General features: G+C 37.9%; 1 protein-coding gene across 5 annotated transcripts in view; it reads right to left on the bottom strand.

Moving 5' to 3' along the window:
• Nucleotides 1–21,662, bottom strand: part of TOX (thymocyte selection associated high mobility group box) — a 313,399-nt gene that overhangs the window by 53,749 nt on the left and 237,988 nt on the right. For all 5 annotated transcript variants that reach the window (XM_044928750.2, XM_006043079.4, XM_006043080.4 and 2 more), the window contains one exon: nt 5,464–5,745. In XM_044928750.2, coding sequence (XP_044784685.1) covers nt 5,464–5,745 — 282 coding nt within the window. The remainder of the gene's footprint in view (nt 1–5,463; nt 5,746–21,662) is intronic.

Genomic DNA, 21,662 nt, shown 5'->3' with positions numbered 1-21,662 from the left:
TAGAGGACAAAGCCCATGACTGACCAAAATAAGTGGGATGTTTAATGGGAGAGTTCCTATTAAAAGTCAGGACTGAAAAGAATTAGACTTTCTGAGCAGGGTGAAATAAAATGATTTGCCTGGCACGTTCCCTCCCAATACCTGCAAGGATGATTCTGAAGGCAAGGGGAAGAATATCTTTTGTGATAATTCACAAACAGAAGCCAGCATTTGTAAAGATTTATACCCTGAACACATATGACTCTAGTGATCTGAAAAACTTTTAAGCCTAAAGTGGCTCTAGATTGTAGTGGTCCAAGCCGCTTGGCAGAAGCAAATACAAACCATCTTTAGAGGAGTCCACTTTCAAGCCAGGTCGAATAGAATTCTCATAAAGTTCTAAAGAATATCAGCTCTTATTCCAAAAGCAAAAAAGCAGAATGAATCAAGGCATTAAAACCAAGGGCCAGTGGCAACAATAGACAACAGACTCAGACCCCAAAAGGCTTCACAGACTGGAATTAACAAATGCTTAAAGAACAAAAGAGATTAAATCCATGGATAGAGAGCAAGCAACTAAAAAAAAAAAAAATTCAAACAGATTTGAGAAAGAACCAAATAAAACTAGAGATATAAAATAATTGAAATTAAACCCCCAATATATGAGCATTAATTTCAGATTTGATACAGCTGAAAGTTGAATTATGAACTGGGAAATTGATATAAGTAAATTAATCAGAATACAATGGAGTAAGACATCTTCAAATGATAATGGAGAATCACCATCAATCTAAAATTATTTTTCCTAGTTAAAGTACTTTTTAAGGTAATCTTGTTACCAATAGATCATCATGAGAGAAAATTTCAAAGGCATAGGGAAAATGATGTCAGATGAAAAAAAAATTTTTACATGTGAATAAATCTAAAGAAAAAAGACTGTAAAAACAACAAAAATAGCATTTTATGAAGTTCATAAAATTACATTTAATTCAAAGATAATTTATAATTTAAATTATAATCAAGATAAACAATAGCAATAACTGCTCCAGTATAAACTGAAAGAAGGGTATTCAGAGTTAAAGTAATTTATGAAGGGTAAAGATATTGATCAATGTTAGACTTTCATGCATTTTTATGTTAATTTTAGACTTTCACACATTTTTAAGAGTAGTTACTAAATAAACAGAAAGATTATAAAATTTAATTTCCGATTTTACAATGGGAAATATTGAAATGAGAAAAGTAAGATCAATCTTAAGAAAGGTAAGAAAGAGAAAAAGAAACACAGACATATGTGAGACAAATAGAAAGCAACATACTTCAATGGAGAAATTAACCCAAGTATTTTAGCATTTATTCAATATGTGAATGTATGTAAATGAGGTCAGTGTCATTTTTTTTTGACATGATACAGGCATGGTTTTATATATAGAAATAAACATAACAGCAAAATATATTAGGTAAAACATAAGAAACATAATTAAAACCAAAACAATTACATCGCTTTTGTCATTAAAAGTCAGTTTCACTTGAAAGTAAAAACTTAACTATATACACTGACAAGAGACACATACAATCCTTTCAGCAGAGAAGCTGAAAGTAAAAGGATGGAAAAATATGTATTGTGATTCTTAGCCCATAATTCCCTTAAAGGGAAAACTGTGCTAAAAATACTGCTGAAGTGTCAGATACTTTAAGTGTCTTAAAGTGTCTGTTGTGTTACACGTACTGGATTACAGGCTTAGAACCATAAGCTACCCAAGTTTATATTTTTCTGATGTTTGACTGTATGTCTAGTTTATGACTTCAGGCTGTCAACACAGCTCCATAGCAATCAGGGCCATGGGGAGTGTTTATAAGGTGATAATTTATTTTACTGATGTATTTACAATATTTCTGTCTGTCAAAACAAAGTTATTTCATTTACTTGTTCAATTAGATAAACTGGAATTAATATGCAATAGCTTAAGAGAGCACAAAGTGTTAAGAGGGAAGGTTTAAATGCTTCTTTTTCAGGTGTTAGACTAAATATTCTTTTTTAGTTCTCTTATTAGAAATTATTTAAGTGATCCTTTTGACTAAACAGTACTTCACATTTAACAGGAGCTGTTGCAGTACAACATTCCTCATAAACCCTTCTCATACATAAAGGAAAATTCCGATTTAATTGGCAGTGATGAAGAATGCTTGAACACTTTCATCGGAGGAATTTTTAAAATCATTTAATAAAAATAAGTTGAAAAATGGGCAGGGGAATTCTGAACTGGAGAGAAGGTGAAGGATAGTGTGTATAGCTGGAATGGGAAGATAGCTTTTGAGATGGAAAATGCACTTAAACTAGACATGAACTTGAGAGCATTTGTGTAGACAAAAAGTCACCTTAATGAAGGCATTCTTGAGAAATCCACCTTCACATCATAGCTTATTCAAGAATATACCACTATAGAATATTCCACTACACAACATTTACATGGTCATTAGTAACGAGCTATAAATTACTCTGAGATATGGAAGTTAAATGATTGGTTAGGATACTCACTGGCAAAGTTTCACACCTGCCTGGAAACTCATAACACACAAATTCATACCTCAGCAAAAGTATAGGATATGGAACACATTTAAATTGAAGAGTGTAGGAAATGCTTTTGTAAGTAAGAATAATCCTGCATAAAATTTACTGTCAGAAGGTGCTAATTTTGCATTAATTTCCTGAAATGTAAACAATGAATACTGATAAAGATCTAATCCAGATGCACAAATTGATCCTTCCTATGAGTAGAACATTAATTTTTTCCCCTTGCAATGTAGTACATATCACCTATGTTAAGAAATTTAACTTGAATCATCATCCATGCCTAATCCGACACCTAAATCACTGACCACAAATAGATGCTTGGTGTTCACATTTAGATCCTGGTGCTCACTGGCTGGAGATACCACTGGAAGAACACACATTTTCTTAAAAATTTATTTTGCCCTTGAAGTGATCAGCCAAAGATCAGGCTTTCACTAGCCTGATACATTATTCAAGTCCTATCAGTTAGTCTCCTTCTCTTTTTCTTTCCCTCATGAGAGGATGGCTCATTGGCAGGGAGAGACCATGGGATAGAGGGGATCAGCATGGGCACTCATATCTAGCTGTGTAGCTGCTGTAAAACATATCAGACATTTGTTTTCATCAGGGACAGCAGACAGCAGTCATGGAAATGAATGTCATGAAAGAAGAAGTTTATACTCACACAAACCCAGAAACAGGAGGCCCAGCATGCCGTACAGGGTCGTCAAGAGGCAGAGATGGGAGAGGGCAGGGAAAGGCCAGAGTCCTTATTGCGGTTTTTGTGGGAAGGAAGGAAGGGGCCAAGTCAGCTCAGGACAGGAAGGTCTGAACAGTTTTCCATGTGCTCTGCTCTAAAGGTGTTCCCTAGTTGTCCATAGCCAGTCCTTCGGGGAGATGTGGCGGGGGTATTGGTATGGTGTGTAACAGTTTGATGAAGGAGATGACTTGGGTGTGGCTCTGGATGTGTTGGTATGTCTATCAAAGATGTGCTCACAGGGGAGTCATTCACTATCTCTAGGAATTAGCTACCCTGGTGGTGCTTCGAGGATTAACGCCCTAAATGTTAGAGCTTCAGGAATACTGAAAATAATAAAATGTCAACATAGCAGTCTTGTCTTTTGACATCAGGCTGAATAAATCTATGTGTCACTATTTGGATTGTTAAAAGATTAGTGTAGCTGCTGCTGCATCACTTCGGTCGTGTCCGACTCTGTGCAACCCCATGGATGGCAGCCCACCAGGCTTCCCTGTCCCTGGGATTCTCCAGGCAAGAACACTGGAGTGGGTTGCCATTTCCTTCTCTAATGCATGAAAGTGAAAAGTGAAAGTGAAGTCGTTCAGTAGTGTCCGACTTTTAGCGACACCATAGACTGCAGCCTACCAGGCTGCCCCGTCCATGGGATTTTCCAGGCAAGAGTACTGGAGTGGGTCGCAATTGCCTTTTCCAGTGTAGCTAGCAATTGTTAGGTTAACTGTATAGATCAGAATCCCATGGTATTGCCTTTTGTTTCCCAAAAACAAAATTCTCACAAAATGAAAAGAAACTAAAGACTGACACAAGTGACAATTCATTAGTGACATTAAAAATTAGGAGGAATATGAAGTATGCATGTAGCCACCAGTATTTTCCACACTAACCAGGGACAAGAGTCCTTGAGGGGTCATATTTGAAAGATGCTTGAGTAATGTGGTGCTTTAGTCGATTAAGTCACATCTGACTCTTTTGAGACCCCACGGACTGTAGCCCACCAGTCTCCTCTGCCCATGGGATTTTCCAGGCAAGAATACTGGAGTTGGTTGCCATTTCCTTTTTCAGGGGATTGTCCCCAGGGATTGAACCCTCTTCTCCTGAATTGCAGGTGGATTCTTTACTACCGTGCTACCAGGGAAGCCCAGCTGACTGATAACCAAGGCAATAAAAAGATGATTTTGATATTCTTGACTGAGAGTATACTTGGTTATGAAACAATCATTTGACAAGGGTGCCTTGAGTACTTTAAAGAGCTAAATACTTTTGTAGTTAATTTTCCAAAAATAAGGACAACGAAGACCCATCTTTAAACAGATAACTTAAGGTGATGCAGAGAGACAACCATAATGGCCTGGGGTTAACAAAAGATAAGTAAAGAAGCACCCAGGCTCCTTTCTCTGGAAGGGCATCATCTAGTACTTCTGACCCTTCTTTTCTTCATCCTAAATATGACATGTTTGGATCAGATGATCTCAGAGATTTCTCTAACCATCACACACACAGAGACCCATCATTATAACCCTGGGATATTGCCTTTTTAAAATAAAGTAGAAAAAAAAAATAAAGTAGTTAAATTGAAAGATATTTTTGAATGAGCAGTGAATTAAGCCTGACTTTGGATATTGAGTCCTAGATGTTTATTTATTCTCCCTTACTCACTAGCAGAGCCTGTACTGTGTGGATGCAACCTACTCCTATGTTTAGTACATTTTCATTTAAAGGATTTGTTGCTGCTGTTGCTGCTAAGTCGCTTCAGTGGTGTCTGACTCTGTGCGACCCCATAGACAGCAGCCTACCAGGCTCCCCCGTCTCTGGGATTCTCCAGGCAAGAACACTGGAGTGGGTTGCCATTTCCTTCTCCAATGCATGAAAGTGAAAAGTGAAAGTGAAGTCACTCAGTTGTGTCCGACTCTTAGCGACCCTATGGACTGCAGCCTACCAGGCTCCTCCGTCCATGGGGTTTTCCAGGCAAGAGTACTGGAGTGGTTGCCACTGCCTTCTCCGAAAGGATCTGTTAGGAACTTAAAAATGTGATTGGACAAGCAGGTGATTTAACTCATTCAGTCCCCCACAATGCTTTCCATTTGGATGATATTACCTCCATCCACCTGAAGTCAGGGAAAGTGCTAATGAACAGTTTTTTTTTTAGGCAGCAAGCATTTCTTACAAGTCGTACCTTAGAGGCATCATCACCCTCGTCTTCGTGCACTGAGCTGGATGGTGAAGGAGTCGCAGACTTGCTTCCAGGAGGAGATGGTGAGTTGTGGGGGACGCTGCCCCCTCCCACGTTAAGTCCGAGCTGAGCACTGAGCTGTGACTGGTTGATGGTGGTGAGCTGGCCATGCGGCATCATTCCCGGCTGCTGCCTGAGGTCTGCAGGCTGAGCCCTTGGTCTCATGGCTGCCATCTGAGGATGGGAGCTATAGTGCGTTCCTTCTGGGTTCCGTATATCTTGCATCTACAAAAAATGGACAGGAATAATTTTTCACAAAACTTGTTTCTGGAAAAAAAAATCCCTAGGCCTTAAAACTCCATTTTTTAAGTTTAAAACTCCTGGTCAACTATACACATTTCCACCCTTCTCCTAGAGAAGGATAATTGTAACCGTATGTATCACCCTAAAGATACTAAAATACAGAATGTTGGAAATCCATTGACATTACATTTCATTACTCAAGACCTGGTTAATTATATTTACAGTCCTTCTTTACACTGCAGTGAAATGCAAACATATATCATTAATAGATACTGATAGTGTAAGTTTCAAAATACTGGTGTTTATTAGTGTATCAATACTATATAATTATTAGTGATTACAGCATTCACTGGTGTCTCAGAATGTAAAGAATCTGCTGTGATACAGGAGACACAGGTTCAATCCCTGGGTCAGGAAGATCTCCTGGAGAAGGGAATGGCTACCCACTCTAGTACTCCTGTCTGGGAAATCCCACAGACAGTGGAGCCTGGCGGGCTATAGTCAATGGGGTCTCAAAGAGTCAGAGATGACTGAGCAATTCACATTACACCACTATTACAGCATTCACAGTAAGTCATGAAAATCCATTTCTTTGATTCTCATCAATTAAAAAAGGTTTTGAAAGTTAAGCATACTATGGTTATCAGCTTAATTCTATACAGGCTAGTATTGGCCACATGATCTATGAACTTCTGACTTAGAACACTTACAGGCTGGTATTAACCAATTGATTAATTGACTATTGAAATGATTTGACTACCTAGTCAGATTCGAAAGTAAAGCTCTAAAGTTGCAAGGTCACGATATTAATCCATTATGCTATCTGGGTCACTGCTTTTTAGCCTTAATGAGACTCACTCTTATAATTCAAGCAGTGAATTTTGTCTCTGCAAGGATTAGAATTAAAAGCATTGGAGGATGAAGCTCTTAACGCATGTAGAGGTCAAATGTGTTGTATAAGAGCAGTGTGGTGAATTTCACTTAATATTTCTGTGGCATTTTCAGACTTAAAATAATGGGAATATTTTGTGGGGCTTACAGAAGCACCTCAGTTTTGTTCTTGCTGAAGGGTACTGGGGAGTTCATGCAGGTAGATTTATAAAGCGACAGAGAGAAAAAAGAAATGGAAAAAAGAAGGGAAGTTCTTTTTTAACATGAAGAGATACACATTAAATTTACATTTGGGAATGGAAAAAGTAAAATAAAAGTTACCTTTCTCTATTTCATTAAGGAAAAAACCCCATACAATGTCAGAATGCCTAGTAATTACCCATCTGTAAATGTTACCATGACATGGAAATAATGAAAAGGGCAATAGATAACTTAGTCATGGGATTTTTTTCTTTTGGTAATAAAATCATTTTCTACCAATGCTCTCTAGGCATCTTACCAACCCAGTTAGACCTGTCTGAAACAGGAGTTGTGACTGAAGAGGTGTCTGCCTCTGTTCTCTGTATTAGGTTCACTGTCTCCACCATAAGTCATTATATTAGTCAATACTCCCCTTCTGACCTTTCCAACTCTTGTTACTGCTTCATCTTCAGACTCAGTTCTAGGTATCCTAGACTTTGGCTCTCCTAGGAGATGGGTTAGGCCGACCCTATGCTTTTATAGGCATTGCTTTCCTGGTTCAAATCAACCTTTTCCCCCATAATTTAAACCATGTCCCTCTAACCTTCCAAAAGCAGCTCACAGTTCTCCTTTCTATGAAACCTCTCATTAAGCAGTTATTACTATTCAATGATATATGTTAGCTCTGCAGAGGCCCTAGTGACATGTTCTCAGTGAAAAGAAGACACTGAGGGGTTTTGAATATCTGTTGAATAACTATATAAATAAATGAATAAAACCTAGAGATCTTAGAGTTGGAGTTAAAACCTACATCTCTCAATTCCAGTCTTTGATACTTCCTACTGTATTAAGCAGCTGATCCAATATTTTATGTATCCTAAAGGGATAGTTATAGTTAATTAAAGATAATCAAATACACCTGTCCAAACTGTCTACCCAAATCCATGGTTTTTATTGAGTCCATTCATGTTGCCTCCACTCATGTTTACTAAAATAGTGTTTGTTCCTGTGTAACTGTTCTTATAACTTCTATAATCTGATCAACACTAGCATTCACGGTTATCCTCAAGTTGTGCCACGGAGTCTCTTTTCAGGCCCATACTCTAAGGTCCTGAGGTCATAATGTGCTTTTTTTTAGACTTTTAGCATGCGGAACTGGTGTTTCATTGTGGCCATCGACTAACGAGAGCCCATAAAGGGTACTGTTCTATATATAGGGCAGCTCCCTGTCTTAACCCTACACCAAACAAAGCTGTTACATGCATATTCAAACATATCTGTTTTGTAGAGTCCTGTAAATTAAAAATGTTTACTAACTGATTCATACTTTAAATTATTTTCCCAAAAGTATGTAACTAATTGATATTCACAGAAATCCCAAGTTACAAGTTTCAACAGTGTGCAACTTAACTGGAGCTCACTCCTCACTCTTTCAGCAACATTGTGGTTTTCACATGACATGGCGGAAAGTGATCTCTAAATTACCTACACACAGAATTTCCAGATTTATGCCTACAAATTCCACCTCATAGCACCTATCTCTTTCACCATTTTGTAATATTTTCTTAAAATTATTATTCTCCCATGCTAATTAGTGTGGTGAGTAGATCTCTGAGTACTAAAGCTGTATTTCCACCTTCGTAATTTTAGTAGAAGGAGGTGGGCATGGTGAAAGGGAGTAAGGAATCAGTTTGGGTAGGGACCATGAAGCATTCAATAGGATACCACTTTTTCAACAGACTTATCATTAGTTCAAAATATCATGTAACCAATGGTGTTAGGCCAGGCAGACAGCAGCTTTAACATTGAATCAAAACCACTTCTCCTGTGTGGAGGGTGGCAAGCACAAATTAGAGAGCACATTCATCTCTTTAGCTCTCAGATGCACTTAGAAATAGATCTTAGCACCCTTGGTGACATTTCTGAATTAGGAGGAGTTTTTTCATTCCAGCCTGCATTCATAGGAGTCAGTTCAGTGTTCATCACTGCCTAATGCATAACATGGGGCAAATTAAACTGGAGGGAGCTTGATTACTGAAAACTAAAAATAATTAGTCAGCTCATGAATGTAAGCAAATGTTTTGATTACTGGTTTCCTTCTAGAAAGATAGTGACTGACTACAGATCTTAATGTGAAATATGAAACATCAACTTGAAAAATATTATTTCCTGTTACTCTCCAGTATTTTCCACATATTGTGAATAATTCACTTTAAGTCATGCTTAGTCTCAATTGCTATTCTGACTCCTCTTGGCTCTGCCATTGACTTCTATTCTTTTTACAACTTTCCACCCCTGAAAGATTCCCTAACATTCTGAGTCACATTTCTTCCATCCAACTAAGATGCATCACGATTTTGTTAGTGGGGAATTTCTAAATCAAAATGTATAATTCTGGCCCCAATTCTGGGTCTAACTCTGCTAGACATCACTGCTTGGACATCACCCCTGCTGGAAAACTGAACAAAGTTTTCTTTTTCAAAACTATTTTGTACTCTGTGTCCAGTTTCTCTTGATGACACCTTCATCCTCTTCATCACCTCTACTCCAAATGTTCTAGTAATTTTTGGTTAATTCCTTCTCTGTCAAACTCTGGTGGGTTCCACTCAGTCAGCTCCGAAATACCCCTCCCATCTGACCTTCTCTCACCCCACACCATTCACGTATTTCAGGCTTTCACTACCTCTTCACTTGCAACAGCTACTTAACGTTTAATAAAAAGAACATCTTCACATCCACCCCAAAGAGTGCTGTAAAATTAATCTCCATGAGTCAGACTCAAACACTTCTCAGTGATATCTGCCTCCAAAATGGAATCCAAACTCTTTGGCATGCTATTCAAGATTCCAAATAAGCTTTATTCCTTATGTGTCCATCAAACACCTAATTATTCAACTAAACCCAACTAACTACTTTTCTTTGCCTCTGTCTCTCTCCCTTGAACATGTGCCTTGTCTATGCCGCTCTTTCAGCATTCACTTTCTGAGCAGTTGCTGTTTGAAAATTTGAAAAACAGTTAAAAAATACTTTGCTCAGTGATTTGCAGTTTGCACAGAACTTTTTCACCTGTTGGGCCTTATAATTCCCCTTTGAGGCAGAAATGTCTGTTTACACAAGTTTACTGAGGATGGTAGAGCTTAAATGGTCTCAGATCTCTCTACCAACAAATATTAGAGTAAAAATACGCTTATTTTACATGTTTGTGTTCTTGTCACAATTCCATGATGCCATTATCATATTCACATATCCAAACACTGAATAAATTTTAAAGTTCAAAAGTCAGCTCATCTACAAAGCTTCAAGAACCTCCTTATTCTGAACTGCTAAAGCATTCTGCTTATACTTTCTTTGTGGACACTACTTTTAAATTTCTTAAGTGTGTATGTATTTCTACAAGGTAATCTTGATTTGTACATGACTAAAGTAGTCCATTCTGTAGGAGATCAGCCCTGGGATTTCTTTGGAAGGAATGATGCTAAAGCTGAAACTCCAGTACTTTGGCCACCTCATGTGAAGAGTTGACTCATTGGAAAAGACTCTGATGCTGGGAGGGATTGGGGGCAGGAGGAGAAGGGGACGACAGAGGATGAGATGGCTGGATGGCATCACTGACTCGATGGACATGAGTCTGAGTGAATTCCGGGAGTTGGTGATGGACAGGGAGGCCTGGCGTGCTGCAGTTCATGGGGTTGCAAAGAGTCGGACACGACTGAGCGACTGAACTGAACTGAACTGAAAAGCATTTTTCAATCCTTCCTGAGATCTCTTTTAGTTAAATTAGGCATTTCAAGTATTCTAAAAACACTTGCCTAGTCAGTGTATAAATGAAGAAATGAACATTACAAGTACAAACTGACTTTAGCCAGTATGATGATCTTTATTTTTTTTTCCTGTGAACTTCATCTAGCTTTAGTCCCAAGATGAAAAGAAAATATGAATAATGTCTGTTTCCATTTGTGGCAGAAATCTCAAGCTGTACCCTCTGATCCTCATTTACTTTGGTCTAGAGGGACAAGCCTCTGGTATTTAGCTTGTCGAGCCAAAAAGCTGGCTAACAGAGGACACTGCCTCCTTTATTTGCAGCTTTATGGTCATGTGACCATGTTTTGGCTACTGAAATATAAATGAAAGTGTTGGGTGGTCCTTCCAAGAAATCTCCTTGAAGGAAGGGTTCACTTTCCTCTGTTCTTTTTCTGCTGGAAATAATGTGGGTGTGGTGATTAGAGCTCAGGAAAATGTCTTGGACCAAGAGGCAGCACCCTAATGTTTTTGAACTCATGGAAAGAAGCCTGAGTGTCTGACTATCATGAAGACACCAGACCACAGACGGTCTACCTACCATGGGAGTATGTAATGTGGAAGGGAAGTAAAGGTCAATCTTTTTCAGTCCTCTTGAGTTTTCTGTTGTACATAGCAGAACTAATCTTGCCTGATACACCCTAATAGATTATAAATTCAAAAAAGCAGGGATAGAAATCTACTTCATTTACCAGCGTAGCCCTCGTATCTAGCACAGACCTTGACACATAATAGATACTCAGCACGTATATCTTGAATTCCATCAAATAGATGCTCAGGTATATTTAGGACTGATGACTTGGGCTTTACATAAATAATATTAAAAATCCTTGATCTTTTGGGAACTTCATTTGCTAAATTCTTAGAAAGCACCTTGAGACATTTGAGTCCTAACTTGTGTGTGCATTTCTCATTTTGTTTATTTCAAGCCCAGTGAACTTGGTTTTTTTCTTGACTAAAAGTCCGGCATGTCATTGGCATTTCAGTCTTGAATGGCTCTTAATAGTTACCTCCCCATTGGGGAAACCTGATCCATTGAACTTAGAGGATAGATTTCACTTTTTTGAAAACTGGAACTGTTTCCTTAAATTTCACAGATTTTTGTTGAGGATTAATATTATTCTTTAATTATAGAAGCTAAAAAATGTCAATTAAAGTAATGGAGGAGGATTATGATGATGAAGAGATTTTCATTGAGTTCCTTCAAAACCTTTTTCCAATTAATGGAAAGCAAAGGCTCAGTTAAAATCAATTAGGAAACCAAAGCAGATAACATGTGTTCTCCCCTCCTGACCTGCCTATTACATCCATGGCTTGAAGCTAATATAACATTCTTTTCTCCCCTGGCCCACATCTACAGTGTAAGAGCGCCAGGCTGAGGAACAGCTAGAGAAGGACTCTGTGGGCCCACTCTGACACAGATTTAAACACGTTTGCACATTATTTTTCTTGGGTTCTCTTTGAAAAGGAAACAGAAAAAATACTCAGGTTGTTCAGCTCAGATTATTGTTTTAAAAAATGAGTAACATTTTGTGTATAACTAATAAAAAAATCCTTAAAACATTAGTTGTATTAGTAACTAAAGGGTGTTAAAATTGCACACTTGAATGGCATCAGAACAAATGAAGGCCCGAGTTTCAGTATTTAAAATTGTGTGTTTCCCAATCCTTCAGAGTCTGTTTTCTTCTTTCAAATATCAGCATCCTTCACAGTCCAACATGCAAGCCTTGAAAGCTATCATTATCGCTGCCTCCAGCAGACAATCCGTATCAAAACAGTTGTACACATAAAGCTCGAACGACGTCTTGGCTCTCTCTGCTCTGATCCAGCTGTTTGAGTGAACAGCAGTTGGTGAACAGAGCCTGGAACATGGGGAGCCCCGAGGCCTTATTTGCTAATGCGGCTCCACCAGCTGCTGCTTTCTATGGGCTTTGCAGGCGAGGCCTGGAAGTTTGCCAGTTGCAACAGGAACAAGAGAACGTGAGGAATCTCTGAAGCCCTTCCGTTTACCCCTGTCTGTCAGTATTTGACACCCTTTGCTGTGGAGTGTTTTTCCCAGCACCATGAGGAGACCCCACTGGCTTAGGCTGTGACAAGTGCTTACTCTCGGTCCCTTTAATACACACTATCAAACATACACCGTCCTCAGCATCCAAAGAAAAGCTTCTGAGCCTTACTCTTGGTACTCCATCCAGCCGTGCATGATTAATCAGGCCAGGAAGGCTAAGCATTTCCATTTTTCTTAGGAATAATGCACTCTAAGAGGCTATGAGAAGAATGTAAATGTTGATATTATTTAAGTCTCTAATTTGATTACATATTTTTGCCAGGGATTCAATTAATATGTAAATGTATACACCCGAACAAATGCATGGGTAAATTTAATAATCAAATTTATTATTTTCCTAAATGCATTTCCAAGAGAGAGCTAAATTATTTGTTGTCCAAACAAATTAAATCATTTCTATGTGATCTCCTTGTGTGATCTACTTAGTTAAAAACATGTATTTTAAATAAGCTTTAACACTTTTGACTATTAGATTTCTGACTCTGAAGACCAATATTTAACATCAGAAGAGGGGAAATCTAGGAAATACATATGTATAGCACATGTTAAATTTTTTAAAATGAGGAAAAATGCAGTTTGAAAAAAAGATTGAGGATTTTTATGAAAATGTATTTTTATCCTCAATATTTGACCAGAATAACTTGATTTCAACTTTGATGTTCAAAAAAAACCCTGTTTTTTAACATTTGGAGTCTACTTTTCTTCCCATAGACAATATGGATACATAGATTCATGTTTCTTTACAATGCACTAGAATGGAACATCTGTAGTCTAGTTAGGATGGTGCATGCTAAGTCACTTAAGTCGTGTCTGACTATTTGTGACCCTATGGACTGTAGCCTGCCAGACTCCTCTCTCCTTGGGATTCTTTAGGCAAGAATACTGGAGTAGGTTGCCATGCCCTCCTCCAGGGGATATTCCCAATCCAGAGATTGAACAAGCATCTCTGTGTCTCCTTCACTGGCAAGTGGGTTCTTTATTACTAGCGCCACCTAGGGAGCCCCTCAACCTGAACTGCAGGTGGATCTTTTACCGTCTGAGCCACTAGGGGATGTTTCCATTAGTTAGGATAGTCATCAGAAAACTAATTATTACAAGAAAGCAAAAACTCTGAAGCATAATTCATTAGACATTTGCCAAAAGGATAGACATAGTACTCTCCAGGACTACGATCCTCGGGGAAGATGAGAACCACCCTGGAAACCAAGTGCTCGTATCCATAGGCGCTCCCAATGCACCAGACCATCCACTTCCTTCAGATGGGGTCTCTCTCTCATGGCAGCCTCTCCCATGAATCGGGACCCTTGTTACACAAGGGACTTGATATGATAGAGGAAAACATCATCAAAAGTTTTTAAACATCATGGCTAAAATTTACACTGGCTAAAGAGCACTTAAATTTTTTAATTAAAAAATTTTAACTTAATTTTTTGTATGTTCTTCCAGGGATGAACCAAAGATCAAATGTCAAAGACAGAAAGCCACAGAAGGAGGTAGGACCCTCAACCTCTAAATGTCCTCAGTGTCCTTGCCAGGTACTGACCCTCCTCGACAGGACTCGACTTCTACATCCCCTAGTGCAGAAAGAAACACCTAAGTTGCACTAGTGTATGCATCTGGATTAGTTATTATAAACTGGAAAAGCAATTCTATACCATTTTATTTGATTTCTTTCTCTTCCTTTTCCCAGATGGGAGGGAGTGTGTTATGGTGGAAGGAACCCTGCTCATGACATCATCAGACTAGCTATGTTCTAATGAGTTATCCTACTTTTAATTTACTTGGCCCTCATTGTCCACCTCTGCAAAATAGGTGGATAACAATTTTTCAACAACAATTATTGATTGAGTGCTTCCTTTGTGCCAGGCACTGCTCTAGGTACCAGGTAAACAACAGTGAGAAGCACACAGAAATCCCTCCCTACAAGCTCTTACTAATGCAGGAAATGTGATAAAAAGTGTGAGGTGTAGTTTGTTCGATAGAGGTTAAGTTTTAAAGAGACCAATATGAGAGAAATGTGCTGACCTTAAATGTTTGTTTCAAAGTGCAATTGTGAGGATTAACTAAAATAAAAACCATGAAGACATTTTGCCAAATGTAAACTTTTTCTGTGGTTGATGCTCCCATGCATTCCTTTTTGTGGAAGAGGCTGCTATTTATCTTTTGCTATCAACCTTGGATTGCTTTCCCTGACTAGTTCTAGTTCATGGTGAACCACTAACATGGTTGTGACCAAGCATTCTGGCAGCCCAAAGCTGGCATCTGTAGAGACTTTCTCTGAGAAAAGCTGGGCAGCTCATGTCACACAGCACAGGGGTTTGCTGTGAGAAAGTAAATAGTCCCTGATCAGTGCTAATAGGCTAACTGGGAGATACAAAGTTCAAAAAAATTTTAATGCACAAAAATATGTTGCAGTTCATAGTGTACCATTCTTTCCCATCAACTCTTGCATATAATCTCTCCTTTGGATCACAATGATGTCTGGGAGCTTGTGGGATAGACTGATACTTTCTAACTGCACAGTTAGAAAGACATTTTTTTAACTCAGATTGAGGCACTGCATTTTTTATTGTTTCATGTCAACACTCTTTGTCGCTTGCTGTTATGGTTACACCATCAACATTTCAGTATTACCAAGCTTGACACTGTGCTTCAGGGGGCCTTGAATAGGTTCCTCTGCCCAGCACAAGTAAAGCAGACCCACAGATGTGCAATGGATGAGCTTGGCTCTTAGGTGAGAAGGACAGCTCTCGTAATTCTAATTAAAGGCAGGACACGAAAGCTCACAGACTGAAATTTCTGCCTTATCTAAAAGGGTTTGGGGGACCCTCTGGTTCTCCAAACGGTTGAGTTAGCAGTTCCTACACACTTGTCCCCCTCTGGTGCTAGGAGCCTGTGAGTCTGCTTAGGGTCTACCTGTGAGTAGTCAGTGAAGTCCTTTATTTGTACAGATCCTGTCTTTCATATCTGTACTACAAAGTGTAGGCGGTGCTTTGTTCACAGGGCTATAATCTTATATTAACGTGTATTCAAACATGCTAATGTCTGTTCACATTTCCTCTGCTTTGATGTTCTCAGAGAAGGGACTGAATAATGTGCCTTATTTTCAGAACTCTTTCAAGGGATTGTGTGCATTGAAACAAAAAGAATGGATTGGAAGAATAGGTGATAAGAAAATTGGGAAATGTTACAAGACATGCCCTGTGGGAGTTGTGGTTTTTCTGTGAGAACTTGCTCCGTGTATTTATAGCATCACAAGTCCGCTGAAATGTTTTTTTTTAATACTATACTCAGACCTGAAAATTTAACTGAATTTCATACTTTCCACTGGAATATTAATGGGGTGCTAGTAAAAGTGGAGATGTCAAGTGGAATATTGACTTCCTAATATCAGTTCAGAAAAGTGATATTTGAGTTCATTTAGAGGCTGTTAAATCATTAAATACACATGACATTCCCTTAAAAGTACATCTCAAGAGGCAAAATTAAAACCTGTATTCTGCTTGGCCCAGATAGTTTCCCTATACTGAATATTTGTATGCTCCCAACTTATTGGGGACTTGAAAAAAGTGCATTTTAAAATTAGTATGTTATTATGGAAATCTTCCAATAATCCTTTTAATAATATATTGTAAAACATTAAAATAGCATGAAACCAAGATAGGAGAGGCTGGAAATCCTCTCCTATTGAGCATAATATTAATGACTTGGTAAAATCGGTCTAGGAAAATTACAATGTCTTTCAGTTCCTTAAAAGTGTCTGACTTGGTAAGTGACCTTAAGCTCCTTTAAAACAATTAAAAGATTCAAATATTTGTCTGCCAAAATTTTATAGCATGTTAGATAATGGGATGAATGTAGTTATATACAGTCTCTATATTTCTGGGTATACCTAATGTAGTTAATATTAACATTACTCGCTCATTTATGCTTTTATACACTTTGAGTCACATAAGGTCAAGGTCTCTAATCATAAAACTACTGAATGCTATTCATGCTAATATAAAAACCCTTTCTTTAAAACAACTGCCAATAAATTTCATTATAAAAAGTTATTAAAAGGGTTAAAAACCTATTTAATGTCAAAGAATTTGCATGACTCAAACTTCTAATAAAGAGAGAGAATAGGCTTTCTTTCTGAATTATTTAAATCTTTACTGACTGTGCACTGAACCATGAAATTAGAAAAGTGTTATTAGAAGTATTCTCTGGTTTTTATAAAAGTTGGAGCCGAGAATGTATCAAGCTATAGTCTTTAACTAGACTAGTTAAAGCAGTAGGTTTTTAATCCCAAATACATGGCTTCTACTGATAGAAAGGTCATAATTAAAACTCTATCCTGTAGCTTGGTGATAATAAAATTATTATTACAGAGGCACACATGTTCATTTAAAATATATGAGGTACATATTCCAATTTTAATTTGGACAAATATCTTCAAGTTTTTCGATCTTTCAATGTCCGCTAACATAGACTCACTTAACCAATAATTAGGTTTTAATGGTGGCTAATTTTAAAGCACTAAAGTTAAGAATTTGAATTATCTATCATTTACAGGTTTAACATCTACCAAATATATGGTGAAATTAGACTAATTATGGTCAAAAGAGTTTAAAAAAATCACAATTCTGCATGATTATAACCCTGTTTGATGATGGCATAAAATTTTTGACATATCCATTATAAAAAATAGCAAACACACCTTTCACAGTTTAAATTTATTTCTCTGGGAAACTAACTTAGTACAACCGATTTGAACAAGAAGGCTATACCTAACAAGAGGACTTCCCAAGTGGTGTAGTAGTAAAGAATTTGCCGGCTAATGTGGGAGATATAAAAGATGTAAGAGATGCAGGTTTGATCTCTTGGTTGGGAAGATCCCCTGGAGAAGTAAAGGGCAACCCACTCCAGTATTCTTGCCTGGAAAATTCCATGGACAAAGGAAAGTGGAGGGCTACAGTCCACAGGGTCACAAAGAGTTGGACACAACTGAGCTCGCACACACGCACGCATACCCAAGTGGGCAACTGTCTACCCATCAGTCTCTCCAACTGCTCAGTGCCAGCCTTTGGTAGCTGTAGTCTTAGGTTCTCTTATTAATAATATCTGATACTTGTTAATCCTACCTTATATACCAAGCACAGTGCTAAGAAGTTGATAAGCACAGCTCTATTTAACCCTCACAATAACAAGGTGAGACTGTCAGACCCCTGAAGTCCCAAAGAAGGGATTCTTCAGTTATGCAGTGGGTGGATCAGCTGGAACTGGTCTCAGGCTGCCTAATGGCAAAGATACAGGACCCTGTGTCTGATTTGATGCTTACAGGTGTCCTTGCAATATTGAAAGAGCTTACTGGGGAAGATGCAGTTAGAACTGCGAATGACTGAATTTAATGTACTGATTTCTTGGGTAGGAAATTCAGTTCAAAATATTTTCCTGCGTATTTACTCTGAGCCAGGTACTAATCAGAGACCCTCAGAGAAATAAAGATAGATATACTGTCCCTGAGCTTGAAGAGCTCCCAGTGCTGGGAGATATGCTGTAACACAAGTCAGAGGGGATTCATTTCTGTAACTGAAAGCATACTACTACAGAACTGCAGGGGAAGGCGTGTGACTTCCACGCAAAGAACTAATGGCTGACAGATGGTTCTGAAAAGCGCAAATAATGCTGCAACAGGCAATCTGTCTGCATTGCACTGAAACTTCAGTGAGCAAAACTAAGAATTGAGAGCGCTTTTCAATATAAGAAGACATTTGGAAAATGGAAATGAGTAGAAATTACCCCTGGAGGTGGTATTATTGACACTAGACACACCAACTGATTGTTGGAGGGTCACTGTATCCACTGCATTTTCAGGAAAGTAATGATTTGTCTAAGATAATGTGAGATAAAACTGAACAAAAATAAAATAATTCTGTGGCTTTTCCACTGAAGGATTATTTTTAAATCTTAAAAATGTAATGCACAATCAAGTCAAAATATTTTTTTAAAAACAAAGCAATCTAATAGTTTGATATTTGGGAATTAGCAATTTGATTTTCAAATGCTTTATCTTCTGAATCTTAGGATGCCAGAGACATTTTGTAGTTTCAAGGCTATGAATCAGAATATATTTTGAAGTGTCAAGTTGTGCTAACTGAAAGAAGTCAATAAAACACATTAATATTTGATGTTACATAAGCTGAGAGACTGTTTTGTTGTTGTTGAGTTGGTAAGTTGTGTCTGACTCCTTGTGAGCCCATGGACTATAGCACACCAGGCTCCTCTGTCTTATTAGTTTGCTTTAACTGACCCCAAATATGGACCTAACACTGGAAAAATAACTTGGGATTTTTCACTGGGTTCTAAAAAGTATTTATGGGCACATGAACACCAGTCATTTTCATCTGGATCTTTATAACATTCACTTCATTAACTAAAAATGCTGCCACATAAATTATGCTCTCACAGAACAAGTTGATCAAAACCTTTCTTTATATTGCCCCACCTGTCAATCAGCGCCATTCACTTGTGAGTGAAGTACATTACCCAGAAGGAAGAAAGAGGCGGAACACTTTGAATGGAGATAAGTGCACAGATCTTACTGTGGGTCTAGGCTGGGCTCATGGATAAGTGATATGAAAGCTAAAGATCTCTCAAGACAAAAATGGAAAGTACAGGAAGTATAAAACAGATTCTTTGTGGGGAAAGAGCACTGAGTGGACATCATCTGCTTAAAAAAAATAAATTTCCTTTCTCTTTAATAGCAAACGTTAGCTAAATGGATGTTTGATGGGTTTATGAGAGCTGGTATCAGGAACTCTGAACAGAAAAGAAGTGCTTTCTACACATTACATTCAATTTTTGATGAAGATAACTTTTCCACCTGATTAATCATTAAGTGGCCTCTTCCACCTGCTCTCCCGGAAAAAGTGGTGGATGGTTGGGACACTGGGGAGCTGCTGACTCTGAAGCACAGTAAAAGGGGACCCAATGTAAAAGTGGTCTGCAAAGGGTCCATCCATAGCAGGGTGATGAGCACACGTGTTGATGACAATGATTCTGACGTGGCCCCTGCCCTGACAGGGAGGCTATCTTAGAATAAGAATTCACTTACATTAGCAGCATCTCTGCAGAGAAGGCAATGGCACCCCACTCCAGTACTCTTGCCTGGAAAATCCCATGGGCAGAGGAGCCTGGTAGGCTGCAGTCCATGGGGTTGCAAAGAGTAGGACACGACTAAGCAACTTGACTTTCCCTTTTCACTTTCATGCATTGGAGAAGGAAATGGCAACCCACTCCAGTGTTCTTGCCTGGAGAATCCCAGGGACGGGGGAGCCTGGTGGGCTGCCGTCTATAGGGTCGCACAGAGTTGGACATGACGGAAGTGACTTAGCAGTGGCAGCATCTCTGAATAGTCATGTCCCTAATCTGGGTAACATAATTTGGGTAAAATGTCTAAAAATTCCCAGGAAAGGGGGGTGTCCCTATGAATGTAATTGTAATTTAATTTAGTGTCTTGGTTTTTTGTTTAATTCTGATTAAAAACTGTTCTAGCTGCCCTTGCCCACTTTTCTCCCCCAGTTTAACAACTAATTCTAAATAAAATGTAATCCACATTCTTTTTATCATGACTCTTGAAGAGTTTCAAGAGCATGGATCTTCCTCTCAATAATCACTTTGCAGTTCTCTGGCTTTGGAATATGAACTAATATTTTGCTGATTTGTGGATACACCCTTCCCAGTGAATGCTTTTCTGATCCGTAAAGTGCTATGCAACAAAACGAAAAGTAAAATATAGTATTAGTGAGCTGAAAAGTTTGCTTGAGAGGACTCACATTAATGGAAATCTGCCAGGGGAACTTTCTTTTTTAAATTAGAAGTTATATTCAGTTTATTATTTTATTATTCCCCCCCTCTAAATTTTAGTAATAGCATTGATGTATTTTAACACTAAAAAAGAACTACTATCACCTTAGATAAAGCCTGAAAACCCATGTTTAGGCTAAACCCATATATTAACAGAACTATTCAAACAATAGGAATCCTTATTGTAAAAGAGTTTACTTGCATCTAGTACATACTGAGACTGCTATATGAGAAGGTATATAGGTATACATGTCAGAATACTGACATTTCTTCAAGCATTGGTTCAAAAGGAAAGCCCAACAAGAACACAGCTGTGGACACTGGAAAGGATAAATTATTTTAAAATTTGCATAATTACTAAGCTGATAAACCCAAAATGTCTCAATGCCACCAGAATAAAACCAGGAGCAGTTTCTTTGTTATGAAAATTTAATTGCAAAAAAGTAACTGATAAGGACAACTGCTGTATTAAATTTACTTTTGGAGACATAAGCAACACTTATGCTTTCTATGCTTAAGCAATGACATGGAGAATCTACATTTGAACAGTTCTCCAAAATTATAACCTGTACCCAGAATAAATGTTAACTGGCAGAATGGCCACTTAGAATAGTAGTAGAATCTTACTAATTGGTCAGTTATATATTGATACTTGCAATTCTGCTGTTCCCTTATTCCCAGACAATAAAATAATCCAAATACCAATGTCAAATCAAGTGGCTTTTAAAAGAATGTTAAATATGTGGTGCTGCTGCAAGGCAAGATAATTTTTGCAAGTTATGAAAAATGCACTTTGCTCCTGGGTAAAATGTAGTTTAATGATATGGAAATAAGCTCATGTTTCCTGTGTATTATATTTACAATTTTGTGTCTGAAACATATTTAATATCTCTAGCATAATTATATGACCACAAGATGACAATCCAATAAATGGGAAAAATCTCAACTACATTGATCAACCAAAGGGAAAGAGAAAAACTTACACCATTAAAGTTTAGAGCCTATTATAAGGGAACAAGAAAGAATATCTAGCCAGCAGTTTTTAAATTTAAAAAATTTAAAATCTGATCATTTCTCTGCATCTACATTCATAAAAGCTAATAGAAATTTC

Source organism: Bubalus bubalis, chromosome 15 (genome assembly GCF_019923935.1).
Source record: "Bubalus bubalis isolate 160015118507 breed Murrah chromosome 15, NDDB_SH_1, whole genome shotgun sequence".
In the NCBI taxonomy this organism is placed as follows: Eukaryota; Metazoa; Chordata; class Mammalia; order Artiodactyla; family Bovidae; genus Bubalus; species Bubalus bubalis.
Note: the sequence above shows the minus strand (reverse complement) of the source record. Positions and strands in the feature narration are given on the sequence as shown.